Source organism: Aegilops tauschii, chromosome 3 (assembly GCF_002575655.3).
Source record: "Aegilops tauschii subsp. strangulata cultivar AL8/78 chromosome 3, Aet v6.0, whole genome shotgun sequence".
NCBI classification, from domain to species: Eukaryota; Viridiplantae; Streptophyta; class Magnoliopsida; order Poales; family Poaceae; genus Aegilops; species Aegilops tauschii.
In genome coordinates this window covers 170,822,620-170,844,929 of record NC_053037.3, presented here as the reverse complement: position 1 = coordinate 170,844,929, position 22,310 = coordinate 170,822,620, and the positions used below count along the sequence as shown (strand labels likewise).

Below are 22,310 nucleotides of genomic sequence, written 5' to 3'. Positions count from 1 at the left end.
CTTAAACAATAAATTAGTATTATATCCACACTTCAGTGATCTAAACACTCTTATATTAGTTTATGGAGGGAGTACTTCTCTGTGCATTATCAAACTTGCTTGTACATTCCTGCACCTCAAGTACATCAAAAGATGCATAAATAATTTATGCAAATTGGAAGGCTCACTGTACATAGGAATTTGATTTCTCTCATACTTCAAACCGAAGAAGTCAAACAGAGTAGCACGACAGTTGTATGCATGAAACACGTATCAAAGAAATACATCAAAGAGCAAAAGGAGAGAGAGAGAGAGAGAGCTAATAGCACACGGCCCGCAAACAACAGTCTGTCCTTTAGATGGAAGTAGCCCGTGAGTACATGACTGGTTTTTGCCGGATAATCCTGCAGCTAACCTTGAAGGATGAACATCACATCGGCCTAGTGTACGTGCTGTTGTCCGTGCTCTTGTTGACGGAGAGCGCTGGGTGATGGCGCCTGCGGTAAACTACAACTGGATCTTGGATCTTGAAAGCGTACTGCCCGCACGCGGAGGCGTTGCCGGTCTCGTCATGACTGACTGGTACTACAGTGTGGTGCCGTCCGAGATGGGTCGGAAGGGGTGAAGCATGCATGAATGCACCGCGGCGTACCTCATCCCCGGGAGGACAAACGCAGGCACGCAGTGAAGGAAATATGCCCTAGAGGCAATAATAAAGTTATTATTTATTTCCTTATTTCATGATAAATGTTTATTATTCATGCTAGAATTGTATTAACCGGAAACATGATACATGTGTGAATACATAGACAAACAGAGTGTCACTAGTATGCCTCTACTTGACTAGCTCGTTGATCAAAGATGGTTATGTTTCCTAACCATAGACATGAGTTGTCATTTGATTAACGGGATCACATCATTAGGAGAATGATGTGATTGACTTGACCCATTCCGTTAGCTTAGCACTCGATCGTTTAGTATGTTGCTATTGCTTTCTTCATGACTTATACATGTTCCTATGACTATGAGATTATGCAACTCCCGTTTACCGGAGGAACACTTTGTGTGCTACCAAACGTCAAAACGTAACTGGGTGATTATAAAGGTGCTCTACAGGTGTCTCCAAAGGTACTTGTTGGGTTGGCGTATTTCGAGATTAGGATTTGTCACTCCGATTGTCGGAGAGGTATCTCTGGGCCCACTCGGTAATGCACATCACTATAAGCCTTGCAAGCATTGCAACTAATGAGTTAGTTGCGGGATGATGTATTACAGAACGAGTAAAGAGACTTGCTAGTAACGAGATTGAACTAGGTATTGAGATACCGACGATCGAATCTCGGGCAAGTAACATACCGATGACAAAGGAAACAACGTATGTTGTTATGCGGTTTGACCGATAAAGATCTTCGTAGAATATGTGGGAGCCAATATGAGCATCCAGGTTCCGCTATTGGTTATTGACCGGAGACGTGTCTCGGTCATGTCTACATTGTTCTCGAACCTGTAGGGTCCGCATACTTAAAGTTCGATGACGATTATATTATGAGTTTATGTGTTTTGATGTACCGAAGGTAGCTGGGAGTCCCGGATGAGATCAAGGACATGACGAGGAGTCTCAAAATGGTCAAGACGTAAATATCGATATATTGGACGACTATATTCGGACATTGGAAAGGTTCCGAGTGGTTCGGGTATTTTTCGGAGTACCGGAGAGTTACGGGAATTCACCGGGGAGTATATGGGCCTTATTGGGCTTTAGGGGAAAGAGACAGGAGAGGCTGCGCGCCCCCCAAGGCCTAGTCCGAATTGGACTAGGGGGAGGGGCTGCGCCCCCTCCTTCCTTCTCTTCTCTCTCCCCTTTCCTTGACTCCTACTCCTACTACTTGGAAGGGGGGGAATCCTACTCCCAGTGGAAGTAGGACTCCTCCTAGGGCGCGCCATAGAGAGGGCCGGCCCTCCCCCTCCTCCACTCCTTTATATACGAGGAGGGGGGCACCCCTTGGAGACACAACAATTGATCCCTTGGATCTCTTAGCCGTGTGCGGTGCCCCCCTCCACCATAATCCACCTCGGTCATATCGTAGCGGTGCTTAGGCGAAGCCCTGCGTCGGTAGAACATCATCATCGTCACCACGCCGTCGTGTTGACGGAACTCTCCCTCAAAGCTCGGCTGGATCGGAGTTCGAGGGACGTCATCGAGTTGAACGTGTGCTGAACTCGGAGGTGCCGTGCGTTCGGTACTTGATCGGTCGGATCGTGAAGATGTACGACTACATCAACCACGTTGTGCTAACGCTTCCGCTTTCGGTCTACAAGGGTACATGGACACACTCTCCCCTCTCGTTGCTATGCATCACCATGATCTTGCGTGTGCGTAGGAAATTTTTTGAAATTACTACGTTCCCCTACAGTGGCATCTGAGCCTGGTTTTATGCGTAGATGTTATATGCACGAGTAGAACACAAGTGAGTTGTGGGTGATACAAGTCATACTGCTTACCAACATGTCATACTTTGGTTCGGCGGTATTGTTGGATGAAGCGGCCCGGACCGACATTACGCGTACGCTTACGCGAGACTAGTTTTACCGCCGTGCTATGCACACAGGTGACTAGCGGTTGTCAGTTTCTTCAACTTTAGTTGAACCGAGTGTGGCTACGCCCGGTCCTTCCGAAGGTTAAAACAGCACCAACTTGACAAACTATCGTTGTGGTTTTGATGCGTAGGTAAGAACGGTTCTTGCTCAGCCCGTAGCAGCCACGTAAAACTTGCAACAACAAAGTAGAGGACGTCTAACTTGTTTTTGCAGGGCATGTTGTGATGTGATATGGTCAAGGCATGATGCTATATTTTATTGTATGAGATGATCATGTTTTGTAACCGAGTTATCGGCAACTGGCAGGAGCCATATGGTTGTCGCTTTATTGTATGCAATGCAAACGCTCTGTAATGCTTTACTTTATCACTAAGCGGTAGCGATAGTCATAGAAGCATAAGTTGGCGAGACGACAACGATGCTATGATGGAGATCAAGGTGTCGCGCCGGTGACGATGGTGATCATGACGGTGCTTCGGAGATGGAGATCACAAGCACAAGATGATGATGGCCATATCATATCACTTATATTGATTGCACGTGATGTTTATCTTTTATGCATCTTATCTTGCTTTGATTGACGGTAGCATTATAAGATGATCTCTCACTAAATTATCAAGGTATAAGTGTTCTCCCTGAGTATGCACCATTGCGAAAGTTCTTCGTGCTGAGACACCACGTGATGATCGGGTGTGATAGGCTCTACGTTCAAATACAACGGGTGCAAAACAGTTGCACACGCGGAATACTCAGGTTAAACTTGACGAGCCTAGCATATAACAGATATGGCCTCGGAACACTGAGACCGAAAGGTCGAGCGTGAATCATATAGTAGATATGATCAACATAGTGATGTTCACCATTGAAACTACTCCATCTCACGTGATGATCGGACATGGTTTAGTTGATATGGATCACGTGATCACTTAGAAGATTAGAGGGATGTCTATCTAAGTGGAGTTCTTAAGTAATTTGATTAACTGAACTTTAATTTATCATGAACTTAGTCCTGGTAGTATTAGCATATCTATGTTGTAGATCAATAGCTCGCATTTAGCTCCCTGTTTTATTTTTGATATGTTCCTAGAGAAAACTAAGTTGAAAGATGTTAGTAGCAATGATGCGGATTGGATCCGTGATCTGAGGTTTATCCTCATTTCTGCACAGAAGAATTATGTCCTTGATGCACCGCTAGGTGACAGACCTATTGCAGGAGCAGATGCAGACGTTATGAACGTTTTGACAAAAGCTCGGTATGACTACTTGATAGTTTAGTGCACCATGCTTTACGGCTTAGAATCGGGGCTTCAAAGGCGTTTTTTGAAACGCCACGGAACATATAAGATGTTCCAAGAGTTGAAATTTGTATTTCATACTCATGCCCGTGTCGAGAGGTATGAGACCTCTGACAGTACTTTGCCTACAAGATGGAGGAGAATTGCTCAGCTAGTGAGCATGTGCTCAGAATGTCTGAGTACTACAATCACTTGAATCAAGTGGGGGTTAATCTTCCAGATAAGATAGTGATTGACAGAGTTCTCTAGTCACTATCACCAAGTTACTAGAACTTCGTGATGAACTATAATATGCAAGGGATAAACGGAGACGATTCCCAAGCTCTTCGTGATGCTGAAATCGACAAAGGTAGAAATCAAGAAAAGCATCAAGTGTTGATGGTTGACAAGACCACTAGTTTCAAGAAAAGGGCAAAGGGAAGAAGGGGAACTTCAAGAAGAACGGCAAACAAGTTGCTGCTCAAGTGAAGAAGCCTAAGTCTGGTCCTAAGCCTGAGACTAAGTGCTTCTACTGCAAAGGGACTGGTCACTGGATGCAGAACTACCCCAAGTATTTGGTGGATAAGAAGGATGGCAAAGTGAACAAAGGTATATTGGATATACATGTTATTGATGTGTACTTTACTAGTGTTTATAGCAACCCCTCGGCATTTGATACTGGTTCAGTTGCTAAGAGTAGTAACTCGAAGCGGGAGTTGCAGAATGAACAGAGACTAGTTAAGGGTGAAGTGACGATGTGTGTTGGAAGTGGTTCCAAGATTGATATGATCATCATCGCACGCTCCCTACATTTTCGGGATTAGTGTTGAACCTAAATAAGTGTTATTTGGTGTTTGCGTTGAGCATGAATATGATTTGATCATGTTTATTGCAATACGGTTATTCATTTAAGTTAGAGAATAATTGTTGTTCTATTTACATGAATAAAACCTTCTATGGTCATACACCCAATGAAAATGGTTTGTTGGATCTCGATCGTAGTGATGCACATATTCATAATATTGAAGCCAAAAGATGCAAAGTTAATAATGATAGTGCAACTCATTTGTGGCACTGGCGTTTAGGTCATATTGGTGTAAAGCGCATGAAGAAACTCCATGCTGATGGGATTTTGGAATCACTTGATTATGAATCACTTGATGCTTGCGAACCATGCCTCATGGGCAAGATGACTAAAACACCGTTCTCCGGAACTATGGAGCGAGCAACAGATTTGTTGGAAATCATACATACAGATGTATGTGGACCGATGAATGTTGAGGCTCGCGGCGGGTATCGTTATTTTCTCACCTTCACAGATGATTTAAGCAGATATGGGTATATCTATTTGATGAAACATAAGTCTGAAACATTTGAAAAGTTCATATAATTTCAGAGTGAAGTGGAAAATCATCGTAACAAGAAAATAAAGTTTCTACGATCTGATCGTAGAGGAGAATATTTGAGTTACGAGTTTGGTCCTCATTTGAAACAATGCGGAATAGTTTCGCAACTCACGCCACCTGGAACACCACAGCGTAATGGTGTGTCCGAACATCGTAACCGTACTTTATTAGATATGGTGCAATCTATGATGTCTCTTACCGATTTACCACTATCGTTTTGGGGTTATGCATTAGAGACAACTGCATTCACGTTAAATAGGGCACCATCTAAATCCGTTGAGACGACACCTTATGAACTTTGGTTTGGCAAGAAACCAAAAGTTGTCGTTTCTTAAAGTTTGGGGCTGTGATGCTTATGTGAAAAAGCTTCAACCTGATAAGCTCGAACCCAAATCGGAGAAATGTGTCTTCATAGGATACCCAAAGGAAACTGTTGGGTACACCTTCTATCACAGATCTGAAGGCAAGACTTTTGTTGCTAAATTTGGATCCTTTCTAGAGAAGGAGTTTCTCTCGAAAGAAGTGAGTGGGAGGAAAGTAGAACTTGATGAGGTAACTGTAGCTGCTCCCTTATTGGAAAGTAGTTCATCACAGAAATTTGTTCCTGTGACTCCTACACCAATTGGTGAGGAAGCTAATGATGATGATCATGTAACTTCAGGTCAAGTTATTACCGAACCTCGTAGGTCAACCAGAGTGAGATTCGCACCAGAGTGGTACGGTAATCCTGTTCTGGAGGTCATGTTACTTGACCATGACGAACCTACGAACTATGAGGAAGCGATGATGAGCCCAGATTCCGCGAAATGGCTTGAGGCCATAAAATCTGAGATGGGATCCATGTATGAGAACAAAGTGTGGACTTTGGTTGACTTGCCCGGTGATCACCAAGCCATAGAAAATAAATGGATCTTTAAGAGGAAGACGGACGCTGATAGTAGTGTTACTATCTACAAAGCTAGAATTGTCGCAAAAGGTTTTCGACAAGTTCAAGGTGTTGACTACGATGAGAGCTTCTCACTCGTATCTATGCTTAGTCTGTCAGAATCATGTTAGCAATTGCCGCATTTTATGAAATCTGGCAAATGGATAAACAAAACTGCATTCCTTAATGGATTTATTAAAGAAGAGTTGTATATGATGCAACCAGAAGGTTTTGTCAATCCTAAAGGTGCTAACAAAATATGCAAGCTCCAGCGATCCATCTATGGATTGGTGCAAGCATCTCGGAGTTGGAATATACGCTTTGATAAGTTGATCAAAGCATATAGTTTTATACAGACTTGCGGTGAAGCATGTATTTACAAGAAAGTGAGTGGGAGCACTACAACATTTCTGATAAGTATATGTGAATGACATATTGTTGATCGGAAATAATGTAGATTTATTCTGCAAAGCATAAAGGAGTGTTTGAAAGGAGTTTTTCAAAGAAAGACCTCGGTGAAGCTGCTTACATATTGAGCATCAAGATCTATAGAGATAGATCAAGACGCTTGCTAAGTTTTTTCAATGAGTACATACCTTGACAAGATTTTGAAGTAGTTCAAAATGGAACAGTCAAAGAAAGAGTTCTTGCCTATGTTACAAGGTGTGAAATTGAGTAAGACTCAAAGCCCGACCACGACAGAAGATAGAAAGAAAATGAAAGTCATTCCCTATGCCTCAGCCATAGGTTCTATAAAGTATGCCATGCTGTGTACCAGATCTATTGTATACCCTACACTGATTTTGGCAAGGGAGTACAATAGTGATCTAGGAGTAGATCACTGGACAGCGGTCAAAATCATCCTTAGTGGAATAAGGATATGTTTCTCGATTATGGAGGTGACAAAAAGGTTAGTCGTAAAGGGTTACGTCGATGCAAGTTTTGACACTGATCCAGATGACTCTAAGTCTCAATCTGGATACATATTGAAAGTGGGAGCAATTAGCTAGAGTAGCTCCATACAGAGCATTGTTGACATAGAAATTTGCAAAATACATACGGATCTGAATGTGACAGACCCGTTGACTAAACTTCTCTCACAAGCAAAACATGATCACACCTTAGTACTCTTTGGGTGTTAATCACATAGCGATGTGAACTAGATTATTGACTCTAGTAAACCCTTTGGGTGTTGGTCACATGACGATGTGAACTATGGGTGTTAATCACATGGTGATGTGAACTATTGGTGTTAAATCACATGGTGGTGTGAACTAGATTATTGACTCTAGTGCAAGTGGGAGACTGAAGGAAATATGCCCTAGAGGCAATAATAAAGTTATTATTTATTTCCTTATTTCATGATAAATGTTTATTATTCATGCTAGAATTGTATTAACTGGAAACATGATACATGTGTGAATACATAGACAAACAGAGTGTCACTAGTATGCCTCTACTTGACTAGCTCGTTGATCAAAGATGGTTATGTTTCCTAACCATAGACATGAGTTGTCATTTGATTAAAGGGATCACATCATTAGGAGAATGATGTGATTGACTTGACCCATTCCGTTAGCTTAGCACTCGATCGTTTAGTATGTTGCTATTGCTTTCTTCATGACTTATACATGTTCTTATGACTATGAGATTATGCAACTCCCGTTTACCGGAGGAACACTTTGTGTGCTACCAAACGTCACAACGTAACTGGGTGATTATAAAGGTGCTCTACAGGTGTCTCCAAAGGTACTTGTTGGGTTGGCGTATTTCGAGATTAGGATTTGTCACTCCGATTGTCGGAGAGGTATCTCTGGGCCCACTCGGTAATGCACATCACTATAAGCCTTGCAAGCATTGCAACTAATGAGTTAGTTGCGGATGATGTATTACGAAATGAGTAAAGAGACTTGCCGGTAACGATATTGAACTAGGTATTGAGATACCGACGATCGAATCTCGGGCAAGTAACATACCGATGACAAAGGGAACAACGTATGTTGTTATGCGGTTTGACCGATAAAGATCTTCGTAGAATATGTGGGAGCCAATATGAGCATTCAGGTTCTGCTATTGGTTATTGACCGGAGACGTGTCTCGGTCATGTCTACATTGTTCTCGAACCCGTAGGGTCCGCATACTTAAAGTTCGATGACGATTATATTATGAGTTTATGTGTTTTGATGTACCGAAGGTAGTTCGGAGTCCCGGATGAGATCGAGGACATAACAAGGAGTCTTGAAATGGTCGAGACGTAAAGATCGATATATTGGACGACTATATTCGGACATCGGAAAGGTTCCGAGTGGTTCGGGTATTTTTCGGAGTACCGGAGAGTTACGGGAATTCGCCGGGGAGTATATGGGCCTTATTGGGCTTTAGGGGAAAGAGAGAGGAGAGGCTGCGCGCGCCCCCAAGGCATAGTCCGAATTGGACTAGGGGGAGGGGCTGCGCCCCCTCCTTCCTTCTCTTCTCTCTCCCCTTTCCTTGACTCCTACTCCTACTACTTGGAAGGGGGGAATCCTACTCCCGGTGGGAGTAGGACTCCTCCTAGGGCGCGCCATAGAGAGGGTCGGCCCTCCCCCTCCTCCACTCCTTTATATATGGGGAGGGGGGCACCCCTTGGAGACACAACAATTGATCCCTTGGATCTCTTAGCCGTGTGCGGTGTCCCCCTCCACCATAATCCACCTTGGTTATATCATAGTGGTGCTTAGGCGAAGCCCTGGGTCGGTAGAACATCATCATCATCACCACGCCGTCGTGCTGACGGAACTCTCCCTCAAAGCTCGGCTGGATCGGAGTTCGAGGGACGTCATCGAGTTGAACGTGTGTTGAACTCGGAGGTGTCGTGCGTTCGGTACTTGATCGGTCGGATCATGAAGACGTACGACTACATCAACCGCGTTGTGCTAACGCTTCCGCTTTCGGTCTATGAGGGTACGTGGACACACTCTCCTCTCTCGTTGCTATGCATCACCATGATCTTGCGAGTGCGTAGGATTTTTTTTGAAATTACTACATTCCCCTACACGCAGGCCCGTCCCTGTCCATCTCCCACGACTTGCCTCCCACTGGTTGTGCTCTTTACGTGGTCAAGGGGGATGCACACGGCTCCTGTCCTGCCGCGCATCAAGAACTCCTTGGCCGCCGACCGCACATGTAACATGTCTAACACACCGCGCACGATGAAAGGAGGAGGGAAACAGACAGGGAGAGGATCGAGGGCATCGTTTCAGGCTGCAGCTGGCCGGATTTCTGGCTGGCGCTGTCCGTCTCCGGCAGGCCTCTAGCATGCTTCCTTCTTCTTCTTTCTCTTTGCTACTATCCACCAACCGAGAGAGAAATCGAACACCGACGCGATAGAGCCTAATTGAGAGCCTCGCCGTGCAAAAAATACTGCAATTGAGAGGCGGCATCATATGACCTCGCCCTACTCTTCCCTGTCCCTTTTCCTCCTTCGCGGCTCGCTCCCGCCTCCAACTTCAGCTACCGCTGGCTGTCTCCTGCACCGTCTGTCGATTGGATGCCTCCTGGCGGCGACCATCAACGTCGGCGTCGGGCACGCAACGGGGATAGACTGCACGTCGTCACCACCATGGGATTGTCGTCGGTGGCATGGTGGCAACCGGGAGGGCTGGAGAGCAGCGAAGCATGCCGATGCCAGCGCTACAGCAGTGAACGGGATGCGAGCGGCACACGAATCGGCCGACTTGTAACCGGGCATGCATAGGGCTTACCTGGTGTCGGGTGGAGAAGTTGCGCCCGATGGTGGTGCTGCACCGCCTTCTTGGGAACGCCGTCGGTAGGCTTGCTTGCCCGCGCCCCGGCGTGGGTCTTCTTCTACCGGAAGAAGGACTTGACGTCGACGCTCATCATGGCTCCCTCTCCGAAGCAGATGACGCAGCCGTTGTGACCTCGCCGTCCTACAGTTCAAGCAGGGGCAGAGCACCTCCTCGTGTCGCTGCGGGCGGTAGCCTACCCGAGGCGATAGTTCCCCATTGTGACGACGCTAGGTGGGTCACCGGCAGTCTGGCGGCCGCGAGAAACATGCTGCAACCGCCAGGTCGAGCAGAGGAGCCGACAGCATGGCCGCGCTCTCCGCCGCTCATGGCCTCCGCAGTCACCGTCCCGTAGTCACCGTCCCGAGGCCTGTACCATGCTTGCGACCCAGACTACTGCGATGGAGACCTAGATCGAGAGGGAGGAGGGCCTTTTATGTAGGTAAAAACAACGGGGGAGGATTTCACGCGAACCTTCCCACGAACCATCAAGCGAGGCCCAAGTGGCACCGATGAGGGACCCGAGCGACTCTAGATTTCACGATGAAAGCGACACCGATTACATTAAAATAGAGCGGCACCGAACCACCGAAGGAAACTTACGCAATCCAGTCAAAGCGGAAGGATGGCCCACAAGTAACAAAATTTGCTAAACCCACCAAAAGAAACGTGACAGCAGTTCAAGAAATTTGAAACAAACTTCTGAACACACAAGGCCTTTGTACACAGCCATTTACCAAAATAATAGCACGTGTCATGTACACAATTCACCATGGGTCACTTTCACACAAGTGGTTTAATCTTAGAGCAAAAACCTTGCCTGAAATAGAGGCTTGGGTATGTTGTTTTGGATTGATTTGAGATGAGTTCTATTTTAGGGTAGTTGTTGGAGCATTAGCGCTCTATTTCAAGGCAACTGTTAAAGATTGACGTTTTTTGATGTCATAAAAATCACTTTTAGATGTTGTAAATTTTACTCCAAGCATATTTTGATGCATTAAAATAGGACATCTATTGAAGATGCTTTGAAGGAACAACAATCGTGGTGTCAAAAAATCTTCTCTCCTGCATTGTAATCGTGTTTTGGGCACAAAGTTTTTCGTTGAAGATGCTCTTGTATATATAAAAGCATCTGCAAACATGCGCACTATCTTAGCCACGCGCTGGAAAAAACTGTTTTTTACGTGCGGAGCCGAAACGGGTGCTCCAACAGCCGCGCAATAATTGCGTATGCGGTATAATGGGTTCAGCGCGCGGAGGAAAACGACATCGCGCGCTGATTATTTCGTGCGCCCGCTGGACATTCGCGCGCGAGCAACCAACCACCGCCAACCTCTCCGCCGCCCCGCGTTCGCCCTGCCCTGCCCCGCCGCCGGTGAAATTCGATGGATGGAAGGCCGCACCGACATCCCCTCAACCCCTCCCTACACCCACAACCCCTAGTGCGGGGTTGAGCTTCGGCTTCGCCGCCGGCGCCCCTCCTCCAAGCACCGGTCTTGCATGCGGCCTTTTCATGACGCCACGGATGACCTCGCAGGGTGGCGTCGCGCCGCCGTCCGCTGTGAAGCCACGGGCCCTCGTCTCCAAGCGACCGAATCTGGCGGCGGCGGCGGCGGCCCGGAAGAAGAACAAAGTGGCGGACGACTCTTCTAGGCGATCAAAGAAGAAACTTGCAGGTCGTCCGGCTGCGCCTCCGCCGACCGAAGCGCCGGAGAGCTCGCAATTTGTTGTGCCAGCGACCGATGCCGCGCCTATGCCGACCGAAGCGCCGGAGAGCTCGCAATTTGTTGTGCCGGCGACCGATGCCGCGCCTCCGCCGACCGAAGCGCAGGAGAGCTCACAATTTGTTGTGCCGGCGACCGATGCCGCGCCTCCGCCGACCGAAGCGCCGGAGAGCTTGCAATTTGTTGCGCCGGCGGCCAATGCGCACAAGGTGTGTGATGAAATGCTCACAAGGTATGATTTCGCCCCCTTTTTTGTTGTTTTTTATATGAATGGATATATATGGATAGCTTAGTTTTCTTTTACATACTTTGTAGTTTCAGTTATGACACATATATGTCAACTATGGGCGTTGGCTCCAACAATGATGCCGTTGGAGATCTTGCGAATACCATCCAAACTCCCGATGACAACGGCGCGCTTGAAAATGGAGAAGAAGAGGAAGAATCGTCTTCGGAAGAGTCGAAAGAAGAGGAGGAAGAAGATGATGTGGCATGAATGTTGATGTGCCATTTGTTTGTGTGAATTTTTATTTGTCATGAACTTGGTTGGGTGATTTTGAACTATGCCATGCAATTGAACTATGCTATGTTGCTCCAACTCTTTTTTGCACACTTGTTTAAATGTTTGAAAGATCATGATGGATATGTGTTGATCATATTTGCCAAGCGTCGGCTGCTCGTGCGCACTGTAAATTTAGCGCGCCTGCTGGAGCAAGCGCCCGGTTGCGCGCAAAAAAGCTATTTTGGTGCTGTAAAATGAATTTTGCGCGCGGCACCGTTGTGTGTCTATTGAAGATGCTCTTAATAAAGCTCAAAGGCAAGGTCTGATATGAAACAATCACAGCCAAACCGAAGACGACGAAGACGACGAAACGATAGAAAATTCGAAAATCAACAGGAGCGCCTCCTCCGAAACCGAAAGCCCCAAACCAGTCCAAACTAGCCGAGCGGCGGCCATCTCAAATCCAAATCCCGCTCCCCGTCTCTCTCTCTCCCCTCTCCGCCCCGCTCCCCATTTCGTCCACTTCCCCGCCCGCCTCAGATCACAAGCCCTAACCTAGCCGGAGACCAGAGGAGGAGCCCTCTTCCTCCTCCCGACCTCCCCCCTCCAGCTGGTGCTGCTCCGCCATGAACAACTTCCACGTCTACGAGGCCATTGGCCGCGGCAAGCACTCGGTAACCCTCCGCCCCCTTCTTCTCCGTCTCCGTCGGTCTCACCCCCCTTCTCCGGCCTCGGATCCGCCCGTGTCGGGCCGGGGCTGGCTCGAATGCGACGGATTTCTGATTGTTTCCGTGTTTTTTTTTGGGTGGGGTTGCGGTGCGGAAGACTGTCTACAAAGGGCGGAAGAAGAAAACCATCGAGTACTTCGCCGTCAAGAGTGTCGACAAGTCGCAGCGCTCCAAGGTCCTCAACGAGGTGAGCCAGCCCCTACTCTCACTCCTGTCCGACCCTCTTGACCCCGCCGCGGCCACTTTGGGGGATATTTTTGAATCCAAGGTTGTGCGGCGTTTGCATTGGTTTAGGAGCGGCTACTTGGTCTGGCGACCTGTGTTCACGTGCTAGTGCGTGTATGTCGTGATTCGCATAATTTACTTGATAAAGCTTCCGTGGCTTCGGCTTGAGGCTTGGTACAAATGTCAGTATTTGATTAAGTGTTGTTTGCCGAAGCATTTCTGATTTCTGGTTAGTGTTTTGCTTAAGAAATGATGCAGTATGAAGGGGAAACTGCCCCGGGCTAGATGTAACTGTGGCTAAGATAACGATAAGCTTGGCGTGCTGTTTTTCTCTTGCCACAAAGTGACACGGATTCTTATTTTTCAAGTGCTGGACAAACATGGACTTCCTAATAATTTTGCACATAGTTTGCTTCTCATACCCAATTATAGAAGAGATGTGCCCATGAAGATAAGTTACAACCTGTGCTCACTAATGGATGTTGTTGACCTATTGGCAAATGCTATTCTTTCATCGGGTTTGTACTTAAGTACTTGTTATTGTCCCTTCCAAGGACCCGTTTTTCTTTTGGATGTGCATTTGTCTCTCTGAGCAACTGCTCAGGGTAAATATAAAAAAAGGTAGATAAATTGTTACCAGATAGAGAACCATTCTCAAGCTTCGTAAGCATTCTTAGATGTTCTATCATAAGTTTGATAAATGCTTATGCACATAATTTGTTTATTTTTGCTTCGTTCCGTTGTGCCAATGATTCTTTTGAAATTATCTTTGCAGGTCCGGATGCTTCATTCTTTAGATCATGCAAATGTCCTGAAATTTTACTCTTGGTAAGTTTCCAGGGATTTGTATTGACTGATTGCTTTGGCCTGTGCTAATTTTGCAGTATAGCCTGACAAGTACTTTGCTATTCTTGTTGAGGTTATCCTTATTGTTCACTTAACATTTGACCACCCTAGTGCATACCATAACTATATCTTGCTTTTCTCCCTAGGTATGAAACTTCAGCACATTTTTGGCTGGTACTGGAATATTGTGTTGGTGGAGACCTCAAGGGCTTGCTCGAGCAGGTATCTTGCTTATCCTTTTAAACAATGCATGTATTTCTCTAATTTGAAGAAGGGAACACAAAGCATCCACTTGCATACGTTTGTAACCGATATATTCTGCAGATATCACAGATAAGTGAGAAAAGCTGCACCTAAAATTTAGGAGCTCGGAATATTTGAACTAGAAGTACTAGGAACAAAACTTTACGTTTCATTAGCTGTTAGGAAAATTCCACATGAAACTTTATATCACAGCTTGCTAATTGCTCTTCTAAGAGGAATAGATGTTTCACACAATCTTGTTGTTGTTGCTATTTATAATTGTGTACCTTCAATCTGACAACTTGAAGTTGTGAATGCTACTAAAACTATTTTTGCCCGAGAAAACTATTTGTCATTACATTGAAGTATGGTCAGCCTGAACCAGCTGCTTTTATGATCTTAGTTCTATTTTTTCTTTTATAGCATTTACGGTTTAATACTTTGTGTTCATGCACTGAAGTATGAGCTTTAGTCTCGTTTGTGCTCAGCTTGGAAAAGAATTAGACAATTAACTGCTTCAAGATGGGAAACTGGAGTGCTGCTCTCATTTTCTCCACTTGGAAACACTCAATGCACGCTGCATATTCTTTGACTCTAAGAAATGCTTGATTTATTTGCTATCCTGATAATGTTGCTCTATTGTTTTTAGTAGTGTATTATATTGTTGCGGCGCAAAGCTTTTGCAAGCCTGTTTACCAGTACTTGCCTTTCATCCTAGGCAGGCGACCCACATAATTCTCTGCGGTGATTGTTTGTGTTCCAGAGACCTGTTGTGTGAGTAGATATGCAGACCTTCTTACTATATGTAACATCAGTGAAGACAAAATGCTACCCCATTTTTCTGCTTGCTTGTCATCCTACAAACACGTGTTGATAAGGGCAACCCACACAATTCTCTGTGGTGCTTGTTTGTGTTCCAGATACCTGTTGTGTGACATATGCAGACTTTTACTAATATGTAACATCAGTGAAGACAAATGCTACCCCGTTTTTCTGCTTGCTTTGCCTTTATGTATTCTGTCTCATGTCTATTTTTATGCAGGATAAGAAGCTGCCTGAAAGTGCCATGCATGACCTGGCTTACGATCTTGTCAAAGCCCTCCTGTAAAGTTTCTTTGATAACCTCGTTTCAATATATCTATTGTGTTATGGGTGGACTTTGATTGACTGAAAACATGTTGGGTGTTAGGTTCTTGCATTCACAAGGAATTATATATTGTGATCTGAAGCCATCTAACATCCTACTTGATGAGTTTGGATGCATGAAGGTAATCAGTAGCCCACTGTGAAATATGTAAATACAGTAACAGCAAAGGAACAGAAAATTGCTGGGAGCTAACAGTAATTTCCCCTTTTGTTCTAGCTGTGTGATTTTGGATTAGCAAGACGTTTAAAGGACATCGAGAAGACCGACCCTGGAGATGTGAGGTCCCATTTCCTTTTCTTCAAGCATTTTGTTTTGTTTTGTTTTATCTTATTTTAATGATTTCCTTCGGTTTGAACACATGTCCTTAGGTGCCACAACCTATGAGGGGGACACCATGTTACATGGCTCCTGAGTTGTTCCAAGAGGGAGGGGTCCACTCATATGCTTCTGATTTCTGGGCTCTTGGTTGTGTGCTATACGAATGCTATGTAGGAAGACCTCCTTTCGTGGGCCGTGAATTTACCCAGTTAGTCAAATCCATACTTTCAGAGCCTGCACCACCTTTACCTGATAACTCGTCAAGGTCTTTCCAGAATCTGATCAACTGCTTACTCATGAAAGACCCAGCTGAAAGACTACAGTGGTCTGAACTATGTGCACACAACTTCTGGAGAAACAGTATGCCAATGATTCCGTTACCTCCTCAACCTGCCTTCAACAACATGGTTGGACTTCCCACTACACCATATCTAGCTGAGCGAAATGGGGATAAGCCCTCCGGACAGCTGACGCCACCCAAGACTCGTGAACACCTACGCAAGAAAGATGAAAATTCTGCCAAGGTGTTCACGACCCCTGTTAAGAATGTGCTAACTGGTAAGAAAAATAATGCAAAACCTTGTAAGGCTGATGGTTTGAAGGGTGTAAATGTCCTTAGAATGTCTCGCATAGCTAAGAAAAATTTGCAAAGGGAAAAAGACAAGGAGAACTACAGGCGTCCTCCCACAGAAACAAACGAAAATGAGGCTGAAGTTAAGATAGAAAATAATGACATGGAGCTTGATTTTGGTGAAAATCCAGAAGGCGATGCACCTGATGATAATGATGGATCAGATAATGCTGGATCCACAGCAGATGAAAAGCATACGACCGAAGGAACTGATGGAAATGAAGAGAACTGCATAAATCAGGTGGATATGCTCACGGATGAGTGTTCTGTTAAGCCTGATACCATGTTGAAAGCTGAGCAGAACTGCTCAGAGAATCTTGATGTGGTGGCCACTCCACCTAGTTTCTGTATGAGGAAAGCACGTCCGAAGATAACTTCTGGTGCTGCAACGGGTTCTGAGCCGTCTAACATCTTTGAAGCATTCTGGCATCCAACAGATCTTGCTGTTAAACCAGTTATGCCCAGTAAAAAAGGAGATAAGGCTACCGAGACTGTCACTGTGCTTCCTTTTGAAGCTCTCCCTGCTGCTGATTACATCAGGTTACCACGAGAACAGATGAATGCATTCCATAGCCAGATAATGCAGAGTTTGAGTGGATCTTTTCAGGTTTCAGAAAAACAGAATATCATCAGATACCTGGAGTTGTTAAGCATGAACTCTGATGCTGCAAATATAATCACTAATGGCCCAATTATGTCATTGCTTATAAAAATGCTTCGACTATCAAAAACTTCAGTCTTGCGTGTCCAGGTTGCTTCACTTATGGGACTGTTGATACGCTACTCCACTATCCTTGATGCAGAGCTAGCTAGTTCAGGAATTGTTAATGCCTTGTCAGATGGCTTAAGGGACCGGCATGATAAACTGAGGAGATTCTGTATGGCAACACTTGGAGAATTACTGTTCTACATATCAACTCAATCTGATCAGGATAGCAAAGAAAGCAATGCACAAGAATCTCCTATGAAGGACAACAAAGTTAGTGCTTTGTGGCAGGTTAGAAACTCCAAATGAAAAATATGCTCTACATGTTTATTTGCATGTCAGTGGTTGATTTACCTGGACTTACCTTGTAGTATTACCCTATACTTCATCACGTTGTGAAACGAAAAGTTGTGGCGGTAAGATACTGGGAATTAGATTCCAACATCTTTAGTAGTTGATACTGATTCGTCTATAGGAGCATATTCTCTTTGCCCACCGTAATGTACTGAAGTAGAAATTTATTAGAAGTTGAAGCTATATTAACTGCAAGAACTAAATCCACACATAAACATAAACCAGTGTATAGCCCACACTAGATATTTTAGTGAGTTTTTTTTGAGGATTTAGTGAAGTAGAAATTTATTAGAAGTTGAAAGTATATTAGTGAGTTTATTTTGAAATATTTATAGATAAAGTTTGCGTTTTAGACATAGAGTTGCAAAGTTTATATGTTGTTGAAGTGCATAAACAAATTGAAATGTTAAATTTTGGTACATTAGTGTTCTAGCATAGTTAAGGCAATTACAATGGTCACGTCTTTTGGGAAGTTACAAACTAAATTTTATAAGAAGACATTATTTTAAGGGTTGTTTCTTTCCACGAAGAGACATTTTTTCACCAAGGGACATGTTTTCCATAAGAAGACATTCATTGACCAAGGGATATGCCTTTCAACTAAAGGACATGACTGTTCGTAGGCCCAACTGTTAAGATCTAAGACTTGATTGATCCTCAATATAATCCAACGACTGCAATTTCAGGGTGTGACGTGGCTTAACGTGGATGCTGCATTAGGAGTCAGTTTTAGATTAAAGAGGGAAGGGATATGCCTAGATAGTAGATACCGACTTCACGTTCCAATACATGTTCTTTTCTTTATTCATGTGTCTAGGCACAAGTCTATTATGAATGTGTGCGTTGAGCTTTTGCAGTTATTATAAGTACATAAAAGAGTATGTATTGGAACATGAAGATATATAATATATATAAATATCTTAGTTGTATGTGGTCATGTAGCCTAGATATACATATGAATGGCTCCTTTCCTTATTTGCAGCTACAAATTCAAAGTATTGTCTTCTCATGATTTAACTTGGCAAACTGTGCAGGTCCCTAGTTCTGTAATCGCACTGGTGTCATCTATCTTGCGTAAAGGGGAAGACGATCTAGCCCAGCTTTATGCCTTACGGACAATTGATAATATATGTAGCCAAGGAACAGATTGGACATCACGGTTTGCTTCCCAAGATGTAATTGGTCATCTTTGCTACATCTATAAAGCAACTGGGAAGCAGGAGAACACAAGGCTTATTGCAATTTCTTGTTTGAGCCGCCTAGCTCGATTCAGTTCGTCATGTACTCATTTAATACTGGAGAAGCTAACATTTAAGGATATTGCATGCACACTCCTTAAGGGCAATCCACGTGAGCAACAGATAAGTCTGAATCTTCTGAACTCGGCATTAGGGAACAGTCATATCATACCAAATATGAGCCGCTATATTCTGTCATTAACTGAGGAGAAACAGTTGGTCCCTGGACTTATTTCTCTGATAGAGCAGGGAACTGACATTCTGCGTGGGAAAGCCCTTCTATTTGTTGCTCTTCTTTGCAAGAACAGTCGAAGGTGGCTTCCACAATTCTTTTGCAATGCAAAGCTACTATCAGCAGTCGATAGATTGGGAAAGGAGAAGGATGGTTTCATTCATCAATGTACAGAAGCATTTGTTCAGTTAGTTGCTTCGTTGGTCCCAGGCATTCTTGACACTGTATCCAGTGATATACAGCAAGTCATGGGTGGCAAACGTCATGGACCTATTACTGCTTTAACTGGACGTGCTCATCCAAAGAGCACAATTCATTTGTTCCCTGTCATCCTTCATCTTCTTGGGAGTGTATCCTTCAATCACAGAGTTGTGACAAGTCAAGTATTGCTCCAGTTGGCTAATCTTATGAAGATATTGGAGACACCATTTCAGGTATGGCCTGTAACTATCTGGACCTCAACCTGATGAGAAAATATGGAGACAATTCATTATATATTTGTACTGCAATGTCTAAAATAAACTCATCCTAGAGTTGTTGCTGTCTTGCCTTAACAGTCTTTGCATTACGCAATGTGTTTGCTAAACTCCTGTCTTTTGTGATAATTTGTGCACACTTTATTGTACTTCCAGGCTCGGGATGATTTCCAAATGACATTGCTGAGGGTTCTTGAGGCAGCTACGGAGGAGCCTTCTGTTATACTTAGGGAACACAAAATATTCACAAGTCGATTCCTTCCAAGCTTATCCATCTTATACAAGGGCAATAAAGATTGTGATGCCAGATTCCTGTGTTTGAAGATACTGTCTGATGTGATGATTGTGATCTTCAGTGATTCTTCATTGACTGCAGATGAACAATGTTTAGCTGACCTGAAAACAATCTCTCACAAATATTTTCTCCCAATGTACCCTTCATTTGCAGAGGATGAAGATCCAATACCTATGTATGCACAGAAACTTCTAGTGATGCTGATGGAACATGATTGTGTTAAGGTATCTGATATCCTGAATGAAGCGACAGTATCCCAGTGCTTTGAATTCTTGCTTGGAGATCTTTCAAATGCAAACGTAAGCAATGTCAAGCTTTGTTTTGCTCTGGCATCTGCTCCGGACATGGACTCCAATATCCTTTCGCAGCTTCAAGTTGTCAGAAGAATAGGGAATCTACTTGAGTTTGTGACTGCCAAAGATATGGATGATTTTCTGGAACCAACCTTGGAACTCTGCAGAGCTTTCATCATCCGTGGCACCGGCAGCAACAGAAGTATCGTTCTCAGCAAAGAACCTGCACTCCTTGTTGATAGCGCCTTCAGCATGAGCATTGCTGTTGATCAACAATCTTGCATCATGGACATATGCGACCTTGGTGGCAGTATGGGTATATTTCTGGAGGTGGTTGGAAATTCAGATCCACAGATAAGCGATTTGGCGTCAGATTGCGTGGTGTTGCTGCTCAAGGCAGCACCTCGAGAGGCCACAATGGGCCTGCTGACAAATCTTCCTAAGCTGAGCGCTCTTCTGGACTCGTTGAAGCATGGCGTCCCCCTGCCGCGGACTCGCCTGCTATACAGCCTAGCATTCTCTTGTAGGCAGTACCTAACCCAAGGAATGATACTCTCAATATCAGTGCCAGCTCTGATGCGAGTAGAAGCGCTCGTCTCGTCTTTCAAGTGCTCCCAGGATAGCTGTCTTGCTGATGCTGCTTCCTGTGTGGGCGCCGAACTGCAGCGCCTACCTCGCTGTGGTTGAGCAGAGATGTGGTGAAGGAGCCCGTCAGTTGGCTGCCGTTGCATAAGCGATCTTAATATAGGAGGGTCTTGGCTTGGCTTGGTATCTCTGGCGCCAAGAGTTTGAGCAGGGCCATTGCCTCATCATCATAGGGCATGGTGCTGGCCTCAGTTGCTACTGTCTGGCACGCGAGTGCTGTCCGCAGGACACCGTTACATGTTATGTAATCTTTATCCGCGATGATGTGGGGCTGCTGTATATGGTACTTTTGGCCAAATCTGTATTTGCCTTGCCAGTTTTGGTTGGCATGTAGGTTTTCAGTTTCATGTAATTCCCTAGTGTATACAACAATACATTTGTCTTATTTCTGTTACCAAGCAAGTGGTGGAAATTTCCATTATTCAGATCTCTGTACTTAGTCCGTATAAGCAAGTTTTGCTTCAGTATCTGTAATGAAGCATGCAATTTATCTCTGGTTGGGTTTTGCTGCGGGCCCAGGTAGGCAATAAGCCAATAACACACGACGAGGTCAAAAGAGTTCAGTTTCCATGATTGATCATTTGTGGGCATTGGCTTCCCCTGCGTGCGCATAGTGGAGCAGAGGCGACGAATAGTTCAGACTTTGACCATGTCCTTCCGGCCAGTCAATCTCTTCTGGTAGCCATTACCTTTCGGCTCTCGAGGGGCGTTTTCCCACGCGCTTCACATGATGTGGACGCATCACAACAATCACAAGCCATTACCGAACACGGATGCAGGTGTTTGTCCTGTACCGCCCCTTCCCCCACCCGACTTGGCAACAGCTCTCGTTCACAGAATTAAAGAGGGAATGTGTTTTTCCTAAAAGGAAGAGATAGAGGACGGCTCCTTTTATTTTTGTCTTTGGGCACGAGACGACGACTTAGCAGGTGCAGGTCCTTATCTTAGCAAGGAAATTTCGACATTTTTCCTCCTTCTGAAAATGCACACAAGCGTGCGTATCACGTACGGAGTATTAGAGAAGGAGAGAATAAAACACCCAATAACACTGTCAGGATCGAGCGTGCGGATACAACTAGTCCACTGTGCAGTTAAGGCTCGCCGAGACGAGCGCCATATCATCATCCGAGCTTTTGACAGGCGTCGCCGTGCACTTACCATGGTTGATCCTCATCCCGGAAGCTACGCCGAAATCCACCTGGATTGCCAAAAATACCTCCACGTCTACCTCCCATAGATCGAGGAAAACCATAACATCATCCGTGAAATCAATAGTCTTTGGAACACGGCGACGGTGACGACCTTTGCGAGTGCGCCGGACCGGTGTGTGCCCAGACCCAGCAATGTGGCTTGGTTGGGGGCCCCCTCCAGTTTTAGATGTTAGGCTACGGTACGAGGTCTGTTTGGTATTCGGCTCGGACTATCGACACCCCTTCATCAAGTGGATAGCAGTAGAGACAGATGTTGCCAAGATGATGACTTCAAACGTACTGATGCATTACTTTGTAAGGTTTTTATGAATAATTAATAAAGTGGTTGCATACATCGCCCAGATGTAGAGGCCGAGGATCTTCCTCCTTTTCTAAGAAAAGTAGTCTTTGAAACAAGCTCAACTTAACCAAGGGGCCAACAACCCCACATGAAAGCGTGAGTCAACATGCGATGCGAAACTTCCACCGCTAAGATGAATAGCATTGTTGACAAGGGTCTCCCTGCCGCAATCCACGCATGTTATTTTTTTAG

At 44.9% G+C, this 22,310-nt stretch overlaps 1 protein-coding gene across 1 annotated transcript; it reads left to right on the top strand.

Moving 5' to 3' along the window:
• The first annotated feature begins 12,524 nt into the window (after positions 1 to 12,524).
• Positions 12,525 to 20,992, top strand: LOC109756961 (serine/threonine-protein kinase RUNKEL). Its single transcript, XM_020315793.4, has 10 exons — positions 12,525 to 12,864; positions 13,016 to 13,105; positions 13,919 to 13,971; positions 14,136 to 14,211; positions 15,275 to 15,336; positions 15,422 to 15,500; positions 15,596 to 15,655; positions 15,748 to 17,325; positions 18,423 to 19,292; positions 19,491 to 20,992. The coding sequence occupies exons 1-10, from the start codon at positions 12,817 to 12,819 to the stop codon at positions 20,607 to 20,609; spliced, it is 4,035 nt and encodes a 1,344-aa protein (XP_020171382.1). The 5' UTR covers positions 12,525 to 12,816; the 3' UTR covers positions 20,610 to 20,992.
• Positions 20,993 to 22,310: the final 1,318 nt, after the last annotated feature.